Source organism: Sturnus vulgaris, chromosome 4, assembly GCF_052056855.1.
Source record: "Sturnus vulgaris isolate bStuVul1 chromosome 4, bStuVul1.hap1, whole genome shotgun sequence".
Lineage (NCBI taxonomy): Eukaryota > Metazoa > Chordata > Aves > Passeriformes > Sturnidae > Sturnus > Sturnus vulgaris.
In genome coordinates this window covers 15,070,376-15,083,947 of record NC_142246.1, presented here as the reverse complement: position 1 = coordinate 15,083,947, position 13,572 = coordinate 15,070,376, and the positions used below count along the sequence as shown (strand labels likewise).

Genomic DNA, 13,572 nt, shown 5'->3' with positions numbered 1-13,572 from the left:
AATTAGATTTTTTTACTTATCATGGCAGCACAGGACAGTGTTGTTATTTTGGAAAGGAGGTTAGCATCCAGCAAGTCAAAGTTGGATGAACATTATGGACTGTGCTGGGTGCCCACCTCGTGTGAGGGGGCCACAGTTGCCTCCCATGGCACTGACCTGCTGTGGGTCTCTGTCTGCTGCAGCCCTGGCAGTGCACACCTCCCCTCAGCCTTGGCTGACTTGCCAATTTCTCTGGCAGATGCCAGTATAAACCTCTGTGTCCTCGTAGAGAAGTTCAGGTGGGGATGCGATTTGGATTCCAGGAGAAAAATTAAGAGGGTTTAATGTCTGCATGTTTAAAATATGATTTGTTAGTAAGAGTGAATCTGAAATAAAACACAGTCGTTGGTGGAATAGGGGAGAAGAAATAATACTCTCTAAGAAATAAGGTAGAGCTGGATGTTGTCTCAGCTGTGCTTATTTAACTTCTAGCAGATATACCAAGGGAACAGATCTTGTACCCAAAGATAAACTACTTTCACAGCATTGGTGATGGAACAAAGCAGACCTCCAATAATAAGCACCACTGCAATAGGATGTGTAGCTCCTTGGATCATACCTGAATTTGACCCAGTGAAACTATCATGAGGGGCATTAATGCAAAAATACAAACTGCTTCAGTTTCACAAGCAAATTCTAAGCTGCAAATTCACTAACTTCTAATAGAACAGACTGAAACACTTTTCTTTATATATTGAATCAGGAATCCACAGAATCAAGAATCAAATGTATTTTATTCATTTCAACATTTTGCTAGTTAGAGCAACTCACTGCATACGACAGTATTGGATGAATATATAAAATGGCATTTCCAATTCTTTTGAAACAAATATGGCCAGAACATGCCTTGTAGAAAGAATGTGAATAGTCCAGCTTGTCTTTAGAGGCTAAGAGGTCCTTGTAAAATGTCACACGCTTAAAAATTGTTTTATCAAGATAAAAATAAATAGTATAAAGAATTTATACTAGTTCAATGGCATAAATAAGCTGTTGTAAAATACTGAAGCCAAGACCACTGTTTATTTACCTGGGAGATGCTCCACTTTTTCTTCAGGTAGATGAAAGTTTTAGGAGTCCTCCTAAGTCTCTGTTTTCACTGTGTTTACTCCAACTCTGGCACTCCCACTTTATGTGTAGGCAAATTGTTTTTCTACAGTTACCAATGATTGTGTTTCCCAGTGGAATGGCAGAGGTGAGCATTTCCTTCACCACTAAAGCAGTGAGCGCCCCATGTGCTCACTACTCACTTCCTTCTCCCAGGAGTGCAGCCATCGGCTGGATTTTATTGGTGAAGCCCTTGAAACTCAGCGATTTTAATCCCTACTAATAATATCAGGCACTGCCCAGATTTGTATAAGCTTTAGGTTTCTTTTAAAGCAACAACTCATGCTTGAGAAATGGTAGTTAATAAAGGGGGAACACTTCTAAAGATGCCAAGTGTTAGGAGAATGAGATTATGAGCAAGAAGCCACAGGACCAAAGTTGGTTTTCATAGGCACAAGCAGTTGAAATTCCTACAATTAATAAGTGCAGTGAAGGGGTTAAAAAGCTATTGGTTAGTTTGAGAAATGTTCTTTTTTAGTTTTTTCCTGGCCTAGTCTAGAGGAACCACGTGACACACTGAATGCCTGCCAGCCTCTTTCTTGTTGATCCTCCGGAGACCATCTGTGCTGGGGGCATTGATTAGAGTGTGTCTGCTGGGATTACATCTTTTCTGTTGCCATGCCAACTAATCAGCTGATTTTGGTTACCACAGAAACAAAATGTCAGAGCTCACAGTACGGTAACATGAATTCAGCACAACAGAAAATGTTTTCTTAATTGGAGACCCTTTTGATTTTTTGGATTCTATGTAAAAGGCAGCTTTCAGGGAAAAAAATAGCCCTTTTAAAATAAGAACTGTGCCAATTTTATTGATTAAAAGCAATGTGTAAAATTCTACTTTACATAAGGAAATTAAATTCCTTTATAAGATGTATAAATTTTTACCACTGCAATATGAGGAATGTGTTTAAGTTTTTTCTATTAAAATTTGTTAATGCCAGTGCCTAAAATCTGCTAAGAGCTTTGACGGTGTGAGCTTAAGAAAAGAAACATTTGAAAAGCCACAGGTATTCTTATTAAAAAATAGTTTTAAACCTGAAATATTTTCACTTTAACTGATCAGTAACCAGGATCTTTGGCCTCAACGCAGTAACATTAATACAAAATATTTTCCTTCTGTGAATCCTTATGTTTGTGCATGTGTATTGTGTAATTTCTCATCATAGGGCAGGTGATGTGAAAATCAAAGGTGAAACATAAGGCACATTAAATGTCTGAAGGCATCACTAAGGTGTGTTGAAAAGGGTAGATGAGAACCTGTTGCAAGATTCTCCTTCACAAGTCTACAGGAATTTGTCTATGTATCCTGTTAAAGCTGCCTATGCGTTTCTGCAGAAACAATAAGGAGGAAAAACTGCAAGGATATTAAGTGAACTGTTAACCAGAAAAGCCACACATGGACCAAGTGAGACCTGGCCAAGTCTAAGTTGGAACTTTTAAAAAGGCTCAATAGACTCAGCTGAATCTGGGATGGTGATTTTTCAATCAAATACTAGCTCTATGAAAATTAAGGTTGCAGAAACCATTTCTTTTGAAAGCCATTACACCCTGTTTCCATAATATGTCTGTACCCTGCATTTGCAAGTTTACTATGAACAGGGATTCTAAGTCTAAATATACAATTTTTAAAAAAGTCTGCAAGGGTGGTTAATTTTCAAACCAGGCATAATTTTCAATACTCCACAGTACCCTCAGTCAAGATACCATGCTGGGCTTGTATTTTTCACCTTAAAGAAGATCACAACCATGTACTTTTTCCACATAAAATTGTGGAGAGTTGTTTAAAAATCCCCAGTAATTTGTTTCATTTATAGGTAGTACCCACTTGATGCATTTATTCCTCCTATGTTTTCTGTCCATTCTTAGACAAGATTCCCCACAAAGCCACTTTCTGTGGAAGTAGCTCCATTGTCTTGGCTCTCCTTTGCTCCCCTCACTCTCAAGCCTGTGAGCAATGCAGCTCATAGAGCCCCATGGCAGGCACCCATCTGGCTTTCCTTGGAAGGGGGGATTAATAAAACTAGATAAGAGGGGAAAAAGAAACACTGAAAGGAAACCCAGAAAAAAACAAACCAAAACAAAACGATAACAAAAAACCCGACCAAACAAAGAAAACCAACAAAAAAACCCAAACAAAGCAAACAAAAAAAACAAAACAAAACACAAAAAACACACATGCCCCCCAAAAAAACAAAAAAAAAACCAAAAAACCCCACAACACCAAAAAAAACCCCACACACACAAAAAAGCAAACAAACAAAACAAACAAACAAACAAAAAAACCCCAAAACCAAAACACACCAAAAAAAAACCCAACAGGAGAAAATGCTTGGAGAAGAAAAAAAAAATATTAAAAAAGTTATGAAAAATTATGAAAAAAAACAGATTTGGCCACAGGCATTCAAGGCACTGCCTATTCCAACTGGACATGAGAGAAAGGTTTATATACCAAGCTATAGTAAGTCTAAAACAGGTTGGGAATGACTGGTTCAGCAACTTGCCATCAAGTGCACTCAGTTGCACCATAGTCACCTCCACTGCGAGGTTCAGTCATTAATTAGCAGTAGCAAACTGTGAGGAAAAGAGAATTGATGCAATAAATAAGATTTAGCACACAATATTCTATGTTTGTAAAATGCTATAAAATCTATAGCATTATAAGTTACTGTCTCTGAGGTAAGGCCTATGAAGTAATTTTCCCACATTCGTTTTTTCTCCCCAAGAGGATGAAAAACAATTAATCTAGCAGAGATGAACAATAGAATACTGTTCTGATATTTTTGAATGTTGTTTAATCGATGATGCAATACCAATGAAAACAAAATTCCTGGGAATTTATTTCATGCATTTTATGTATTCTAGGTATGCACAGAAGGACGTCTTATCTTGGAGTTTACTTTTGATGATCTTATGAGAATAAAAACATGGCACTTTACTATTAGACAATACAGAGAATTAGTCCCACGCAGCATTCTAGCCATGCATGTAAGTAATCCTTTATTCATTTGACCTAATGCAAAGAGATGAGATTAGGTTTATGAGGAACTCCAGCAAATTTCACACCCAAGACAATTAACTATAAATATTTTGGCTTTCCTGCAACTACATCTATTCACAAGTTCTTTCATGTCTCCCTTGTTTCTCAGTGCTCTATTATTGCCACTGTTGCTATGTTTTCATTCTATTTCAGCATGTAATTTTCTTTTTAAACCCACTTGGTGGTCTGTGTGATTTGGGTCCCAAATCTCTTCTTATCAACCTGAACTACACCAAAGTCTGTGAATTTTCATCATTGTAGGTACCAATGATAAGTTTTAAATGAAGCAAAGTGATGTTACCTTTGCATAGACAGAAGATAAGAAATTGCCATATGTTTACTTGGAAACCTGTAGAATTTTAATCCAGAACTTTTTGTTCCATATTTCACAAATTTCTTTTGTTATTGAATGAAAACACACACAATGAAGCATTAACATATTAAATACTCTACAAGTTAAAGTCAAAATATAATAAGGTAAATTGTAGAGAAACAAAGAACATACTTTTATTGACACTTTAATTTCTTCACCATAGACCCTTTCCTACTAGTAGCACCCTGATATATAAAATAAGTTGCAGGACTATGGTTTTACAAAGGGTAAGAACACAGACACAAAGATGTTCCTATATTTTGACATCAAGTTACTTAGATATCCACAGATAAAAATATACTAATATTGAGGAATTTTATATTGCTTGAGCTGGACCTTTTTTCCAAAGTGCTATTGCAAGCCTGAAGAAAACACCTTTGAAAACTATCCCATCATTTATGTCCCAGGATTATCTTCTATTTTAGGGAACTGATCAACTGAACTCTTCAACAGTATCCCATTAAGGGACAATGAGGATGGCCATGATTGACATTATGTATTTAGGGGGCTGCTAAATTCAGAGTTGAAGCAGGTTAGACAGCAAGCAGCAGGTATTAATTTTAGTAATGAGATTGATCTCATTTTAAAGAGGAGGCTGGTCTCACAGGTAAAGCTCCTGGCTAGGGTCAGGGAAGAACTATACTTGCATTTTTCACCATTTAATTCTGGGAAAATAACTTAGATCAGAAGGGTTCTCCAGACTGTGTTTAATGTCACATATTTGATGAGGTCTTTCTGCTGCAGTTTCTTACTCACAGAAAGAAAATGATACGTTTTTTATTCCTGCCTTTTTCTGTCTAGTCTCCTGGGACTCACAGCCAACAAATAGAAGGCTCAATGTGTACTGCAGTCCCCCAGGAAGCTCTTTGGTGGGGCCCTGCTCACTTGCATGACCAGACCTCTTAGGTGTATCTTTTGAATGGATGGTCAAGGATCAAAGGAACATACTGGAAAACAGTCTTTAGTCTGCTCCAATTTCATCATGCTTTACATTTTCCTATGCATATGGAACTCTAGCTTATTACATAAATTTAGCATCAGTGGGTAATTTTTCCATAGCAGTGGCACTGCTTTTCAGGAAACTCTCCCTACATTCCACTAAGCACATAGAAAAAATACCCCAATGAAAAGCAAAGTGAAAATTATTTTTTCCTTTGTCGTTTAGGCACAAGACCCTCAGGTGCTGGAGCAGCTGTCCAAAAACATCACTCGAATGGGTCTGACAAACTTCACCCTCAACTACCTCAGGGTAAGCACATAGCTGATGATTATTGTGAGCATTTTCTAAAAGGTACTGTTGGCTTTGAGTCAAGGTAATGAGAGCAGAGTCTGTGTTGATCAGGTGAGAAATTGACCTGACCCTTAATGAGGGTGGAGGGAAAACAAAGACACTGTAGTAGAGATGTACCTGATAACAATGGGCTATTAAAAAGGTTAAGAATTTTATCATTCACTCCAAGCCTTGTGTGAGTAACCCCTCTTTTTAGCAGTCTTTCTTCTTAATTGAGTAATGCCTTTATTTTGTTGTAAGCAAGAAATTCCCAGTATTATTCCTCTCTGTTTCACTGTGCCTGAGAAAATGGCAGCTAATTCTTATTAAAAGCTGCCTGTCTTCAGCTTTTCAACCTTGCCACCTCTCCCAGGCAGAGGCATGGCTGAGGGAAAGTTCAGCTCCAGCCCTGTTTGCAGCAGTCCCTCAAAGCAGTCCTCACTTCACATGCCTCTGGGAGCCTGAGCTTCCTCTTTAGCCTTGCACTGAATCGAGTGTGGTTTTTAAGATTAAATAATGCATTTGTTCCCATTGCTTTTTGACCCTTAAAGTGCATTCAAAGTTTAGATGTTTATTTTTATTTTTGAAAGTATTCCCTGGTGTGGGCTTACAATACATACAGAGAAATACAGATCTGTAGAGTTCATATTTTAAGCTTAAAATTTGGATTTTGCCTATTTCTAGATCTGCCATCAGTGGATAAAATGAGACAAATTGCTCAATGATAAACCAAGCTAACTTGGCCAGGACTATGTGGTTTTATTCTTTTTAATTTTATGAGTAATTATTCAAGGTACTTTTCTAAGGTAACACAAACACTAGAAAATGAAGTTATTTTCAGCCTAATGTAGAGTTGTACCTAAGTGTGTAATTTAGCTGTACTTCATTCAGTTCTATAAACCTTGTAATTCCTTCCCTGTGGATGGATGGATGGATGGATGGATGGATGGATGGATGGATGGATGAATGGATGGATGGATGGATGGATGGATGGATGGATGGATGGATGGATGAATGGATGGATGGATGGATGGATGGATGGATGGATGGATGGATGGATGGATGGATGAATGGATGGATGGATGGATGGATGGATGGATGGATGGATGGATGGATGGATGGATGGAGTCCTGTCCCCAGAGTGTTTTGAACTCCAAGGGGGACAGTGTGCAGAACTGAGATCTGTGGCGAGTTCTCTCTCACGGTATCCCTACAGTTTATAGATAGCCTGTAGTTGTATTTACTCTCCCAATAGCATAAGCCATTGCTGATTGTTTCTTATGTGGTGTTAATGTAAAAGTTACTGTTCACATTACAGCCTGAGTTGTGCAGGGCAGGTCTGCTCTATAGTAACTGAAAGAAGAATATGCCATAAAACCTCAGAGGAATAATATATTGCATTAGGATTTTTCCATGTGTAAATGTAAGATTAACATGCCTGTGTAATGCACATTGTATTCTTGTTGTTAGTTTAGTTTGTGATTTGGTACAGAGAGCAGCTCTTGTGCTTTGGCAACCCTACAGCCACGCTGTCATTGTTCTGTGGTGGGGTATCCTTAGAGCATGTCCTAGAGAAAATCCCACTGGCAAGTCATGGCAAGTTTTGAATTACATATCATGCATTACATGCTCGTGGCAAACTGAGCAGAAAGCTGCTGACTTAGGTAGGGGATTTCTGTGGTTTCTTTGCAAACTGTCCAGTGGCACCAGGCACTGACCACTTCTAGGGTGTTTGGTCCCCTGAGTGTGACAGGACCCTGGGGCTGGCCCTCAGAAGCCACAGGGCTCTGCAGCCTGTGCCAGGCTCTGCGGGCCAGGTGGAATCCTCAGCACCAGCCACCTCTGTCACTGACCCCTTCTGCTCCAGTCTGTGATTGCTCCATGTGACAACGCGCATGACAAAGGCAGGGCTCCAGTTAGGAGGCAGCTGGCATCAGGCACCCATGCTGCTCCTCTGTCAGCATCAAAAAAAATAAAACAGCAAGAAAGGAAGAGGGAGAGGGAGGAAAAAAAACTCGGGATCAAGATAAGCACTAGGGAGATGAGCAGTGAAGTGGAAGGGGATGAAAAGATGAAGTCTTACTTTTTGTCTTCTTCCAGACTAGTTTTGTTAGCTTAACAGACGACATTAGGTCTCTGGGTGCAAAGCTTCCTCTGGCTCCTGCTGTGGTGATTCCAAGAGGAAATCTTTTTTTTCTCAAGCCAATCTTTACATGTCTCTTTTTCTTGTGGTGAGGGATTGATCATTCTACTCTTTTTTTCAGATGTTCAGCTCATCATGGCAGCGTGTATTACATGGTGTATTTCCATTTTGATTTGCTTCTTTTCCAGTTACTTTCCTCTGTTAATTTTAACATGAAAATATTTTCTGAGCTCATGCACTAAAAATCACGTACTAAAATAATGTGGCAAATTTACTTAGGTTTAAGGTGTTCTGTTTTGTCGGTTTTTAAGTCATCATTTTATGATATTTTATTCAGTCTTCCCAGTGTTTAGTAATTAGCACTGTTGCATGATTTTGAATAAGGATCAGAAACTAAGCATAAAAATTATTTTCTTTTTTTTCTGCTGCACACAGCAAAGGCTTGTGATACTCAAAAGCAAAAACTTCACTGATGGGCGGAATTAATCATTTTTATTCTCCAGCGTGCACATAGCAGCAAGCTGTGCTGCAGTTTCTTTAATGGCAGAATTTAAACCTGGATTTCAGATGGTTGTGATATAAAGGCATAGCCTGTGTTTTTTGGGCTCTAGACATCACAGAATGCTAAATCATTGCTAGTTGGGATAATTGCAGTTGCTGGCATGTAAACCTCCATTCCTGAGTGCCACATGCTTGTAGAGCCACAGCTTTGGATGTGTGCCCTGGTTTGTCTTCATTCACTCCAAGTAAAGCTGTCCAGCATAGAAGAACATTGATTTTGTAAATCGTATTTAATACAAATTTAAAATATATCTTACTGGAACCTGGAAATGAAATATTTTCTCCTATGTCAATTGCCAAATGGTGTTTCTCTCTGTTTTCTCTGGCTCTGTATAAAACCATAGGCTTCCTTTCTTTCTAGTTGCAAGTTTGTTTTGTTCCAGCATAATTGATTGCCTCATCAATGGGGTCAGCATACTTTGCTGTAGCTGCTGACTAGGAGTTGAATAGGCTGTCTCAGAAATAATGAGCAAAACCTTGTAGGTTTTAAATTAATATCAAGATTTTTAAAATTTAATTTCTAATCAAGTCATCAAGTAGTAGATATTACAAACTATCAGATAATAAGGCCAAGACCTAGTCTCAGTCGGTAGGAATCCAGGAACAAACAGGAAGCCTGTACAGAATTTGAAGGTGAGAATAACATTGAGAAGAACAGTTTCCACCAAACTACAATAATTTAGTCCCCACATTACCGTATTTTTTTCTAATTTTTTAGTTGCTGAGCTATTTTATCTGTATGTTCAATGCATAATGGATTTGAATGTACTCTAAAAACAATAGCTCTATACTAGTAGCACTATTCAAAATTTGGAGCTCAGCTATTTCTTGTTGCCATCTATAAAATGATTCATTCTCTTAACATTTCTGACATTATTTAAAAGTCAGCCCCTGCTGTCAGTTAGGCAGGATTACCTGTCCTGAGCCTTGAAAGATAGTTGTATCTTGCCCAGCTGGTTTTCAAAATTTGTCTCTGCTTTCTTGCTGGAGTGATTTCATAGAGCTCTTGCCCAGAGGTGTCTGTTACATCCTCCCCTCGCTGTGGCCTGCTCTGGTAGCCCAGTTTATTAATGGCAGTGCACATAAATCTGCACCTGCCCCTTGCTAAGCTAGAGTTAGTGTGGCAGAGCACTCCTGCTCTGTGTCAGGAGAGGTATCTAGGCAGGGGAATGCACACTCCCATTTCCCCTTTCATCCTGTATGACTCTGTTAACCGGGACTTGCTTGTCTGAGCTACAAATTATACAATTTGTTTGTTCTCTATATAAGACAATAACGAGGTGTTACTATTGCTACACAGAGGACAATATTTTCTAAGTCCTCACTTTCACTAATTTAGTTCCTCACTAGACACTTCTGGATTTCTTCTTCCGGGAGGATAAAGCGAATTATTTAATGGGACATAATTTTCTAAAGGCACTACTTACACTGCAGTCAAAAGCCATTTGTATGTATACTCATTGCGTACACAAAATTTTCTTTTCCACATGCAGAATAGACACACATGCAATGCTTTCCTTCAATGTACAGGGAAATTTGATTTTTTTAATATGGTTTCAAGAGCAGGAAAGATATGAGCTGAAATAATTTTGGAGATATTTTGCTCCTAATCCATAACAGTTTATGGCAGTTAATCTGGCCAATATTTTATGGCTGTTGGTGTATCTTCAGTGAAGAAGAAGCAAGTTTACATGTATACGTGTTAAGGATGCAAAGTCAGGTGCTTGGGGGAGAAAAAGAAATGCTATATTTATAGCAATATGAACTCATTTCCCTTTGTGAGTTATGTTGTGTCATCATCAAACAGCATCATCAGGTAGTGCAGGTGGTGCCTGGGCAAACTAGCCCTCGCTCAGGATCAAGTGCTCCAGTGCTGCTCATTTTCTTGTAGGGTCTTCCCCAGTATCATTCTGCTGCCCAGGGAATTCCTCCACAATTCCTGGAGGTATTTATTTAAAAGACCTGTGGAGGTGGCACTTAGGGACATGGTTTAGTGGTGGTCTTGCAGTGCTGGTTCAGTGGTTGGACTCAATGATCTTAGAAGTGTTTCCCAACCTGAACAACTCTGATTCCATCTCAGCTGCAAACCTTAATGGCTGCATGGCTTCTGCCAGCTAAGGAGGCATTTTAATTCCAGTGCACACATGTGGGATTAGGGCACATGGATGAGCACTGGGGCAGTCTGAGGGGACAACTAAGGGGAAGTGCCCTTTCTCAGAAATCAAGGGCCTGGTTTTCCAGAGCACTTGGGATTTCATCTTGCCTAATATACTAAAAACAAAACTATTGCTATTGGATGCAGTGTGTTGTCTAAGGCTGGCTATGTATCTGAAAAAGTCGATGATGTTTCTGGGAACAAACTAGTGAAAATTCTTTTTCCATGACTGAGTATCACAGTTAAACTTGAGAACAAGACCAGTTTGTTGAAGCAGCTCTGGGCCACTCTAAAGCCTGTCCTTTCTTGTTATACAGCCCCCTGCTTCTGCCATGTTTCCATGTCTTCAGTAGCTACAAGTGAAGCTCTACACAAAGGAATTTATTAGTTTTGTGCCATGCATTGAATGGGGGGTGCTAGGGAAACAGAGAATATGTTCAGATGCTGTATCCTACTGGATGTGAATGAGAAGTTTTATTAAGGGTTCTCAAGCACTCAAAAGAGGGGGTTTAGATAATTTAATCATTTTGGTGACTTTCAAATGAAAGCTGCCAAAATTTTACAGAAACGTCTGTGCTGTAGATGGTGGAAGCAGACACAATATTTTGTACTTTTAATTCCTGTAAATAATGGAATTTTTCAATCTAAACCAATTGATCTTGGGGTAGCTCTCCACAGGAAAATACAGCTGAAACCAGAGGATTCTCACAGAAGGATTCAGATTACTGTATCTGGCTATCCATAATCTATCTGTGCCAACTATAATTAGCTGATTCTGCCAAGGTTTTCTGGTAATGTAATTTCTTAGCATTTATTTTAGTAATGATCAGAGTGGTTTCTGTTCCCCTCTTTTATGCATCTAACGCTTTAGGGATAGTGTTATATGTTACTTTCAGAATAATAAATGAGAAGAAATGTATTTGCAAAAGCTCATACAGTCAAATGTTAGCTTTTCACTTTTTTAATAAAGACAGAACATTACAGAATCCTTATATCAGGAGTTAATTCATCATAAGCTTGAATATCAGAGAGAACAGGTATGGGAGAGTTGCAGAAGATAGGGCAGGTAGAGAATTAAGCACCAACTTAGAAATTTTCTAAAGCAAAAATGGAATCTGAAGCAACCATTGGATAGGACATGGATTGGAAAGATAATACTCATATTGTTAGAAATAATACTGGTGTATTTCTTGATTTATAAGTATTTTGCTAAAACAAATGGGAAAATTGCTGCACATGAGAAACAAAAAAATATGGAGCAAACCCAATAGCATTTTAAAAAAATCAGATGGCAATTCTAAACCAGACTGGAGAGTTCAGTAAGCTGGTGCAGTAGTGTCCTGTTCTGCTCCTAATGACTCGGAAACAGATTTTAGTGTATGTGATTATCAGAAATTTCAGAAGTCCATGAAAAGTGTGCAGTGGGAACAAAGAATAAGAGACAACAGACATCAGAGTACAAATTGGGATTTCAGCAGAAATGGCAGATTTTACCAGCATTCTGGAGATGGTAATGGCCAGTTTTCACACAAAGGGCACTACCAGGCTCATGAGTATCAGTTAAGGAGAAAGATGTGTGTGTATGAACACAAGCCAGTTACTGTACTCACTGGACACACAGACCATATGACCTTTGAAATAAAATTAAGGTCTGGACTAATGAGAATGGAAGGATGATAATCAGTGATGTGAGTCCTTGAAGCATCTATGAGTAAGAAATCAGAATGAAGTTAGGTTGGAGCAGTTTAAAATTAAAAATGTCAGAAGGGTAAAAAGGAGAAAAAGAAAGACAAAGACAAAGCACTAGTCATATAAGAACAAGCTACAAGATTTGAACTAATAATGTTATTTCAGAAAAGAAAAAAGATAAAGAAAAAAAAATCCAAGAACACAGCCACAGGCTCTCTTTCTAAAAAGACTAATTTGGACTAGTATGCAGTACAGTCATAAATAATAATAACTATTAATTAAGTTTAGGAATGAGACCTGCAGAGGTACAATTTATATGAAGACCTGAAAATGCCCAAACCAGCTTCTTGTTCAAAGCAATGAAAACAGCAAAAATTTTAATTAGTTGTTTAATATTGAATATCCATCAGTATTTGGTATGAATTGTTATGCAGGGAGGAGTGAGTGCTCCAAAGAGGTCAAGAAATAGCCTTTAATGCAAAGCTGGTGGTTCAAACCTTTGTTCTTGGAATGAGTTGTTTTAGAGCTTAAAATATTTATTGTGGAAAGATTATGGCAACCCTAAGTTCTACTATTCATCTGGAAAGGGAATCCTCTAGCCTACCCGCTCATGTTTTTAATCTTCATAAAGATAATTTCATGAGTCTGTCTATTGTGATATCACAAGCAACTAGCTCATATAACCTTGTAAAGTTATTTTCTATATGTAGTTAGCTTTACTGGTTAGCCTGCTTATCACCTTCCCTTTCCCTGCCACTCTTTGTGTGGTAAAACAGCATTACTGTTTACCCATCTCTGCTGGAGAGATCTTCTTTGATGCATCTCAAGCCAAAATTTGACTTTTCAATAGAAGATTTTCCTTAAGCTTTCATCGTACTTCTAGGATGTTTCTGAAAAGCCTTTACCTTTCTTGTGTAATGCCCTGATCCTTACGTTTATGAAGGATACTTACCCTTTTTGTCACTTTATTCTATCTATATACTTCCATTTTTTTAATCTCTCTATTTTAATCTCTCTCTGTAATCTCTCCATTTTATATTCACGACAAAACTCCTAAATACCAAAAGCTGACTCTAAGCAGTAAAATAGTTCAGAGGCTATTAGTCTGGGTGAGAGACTGGCACACAGAGAGTTAAATTTGTCTTGCAAGTCATCTCCCTTGTACTGGTGCAAGCACTGTTAGAGGTCAGGTGACTGATCT

At 38.3% G+C, this 13,572-nt stretch overlaps 1 protein-coding gene across 16 annotated transcripts in view; it reads left to right on the top strand.

Annotated features, from left to right (window-relative positions):
* LDB2 (LIM domain binding 2) overlaps positions 1 to 13,572 on the top strand; it is a 363,991-nt gene that overhangs the window by 312,303 nt on the left and 38,116 nt on the right. For all 16 annotated transcript variants that reach the window (XM_088163192.1, XM_088163182.1, XM_088163184.1 and 13 more), the window contains 2 exons: positions 4,006 to 4,128; positions 5,719 to 5,802. In XM_088163192.1, the coding sequence (XP_088019318.1) occupies positions 4,006 to 4,128; positions 5,719 to 5,802 (207 nt within the window). The remainder of the gene's footprint in view (positions 1 to 4,005; positions 4,129 to 5,718; positions 5,803 to 13,572) is intronic.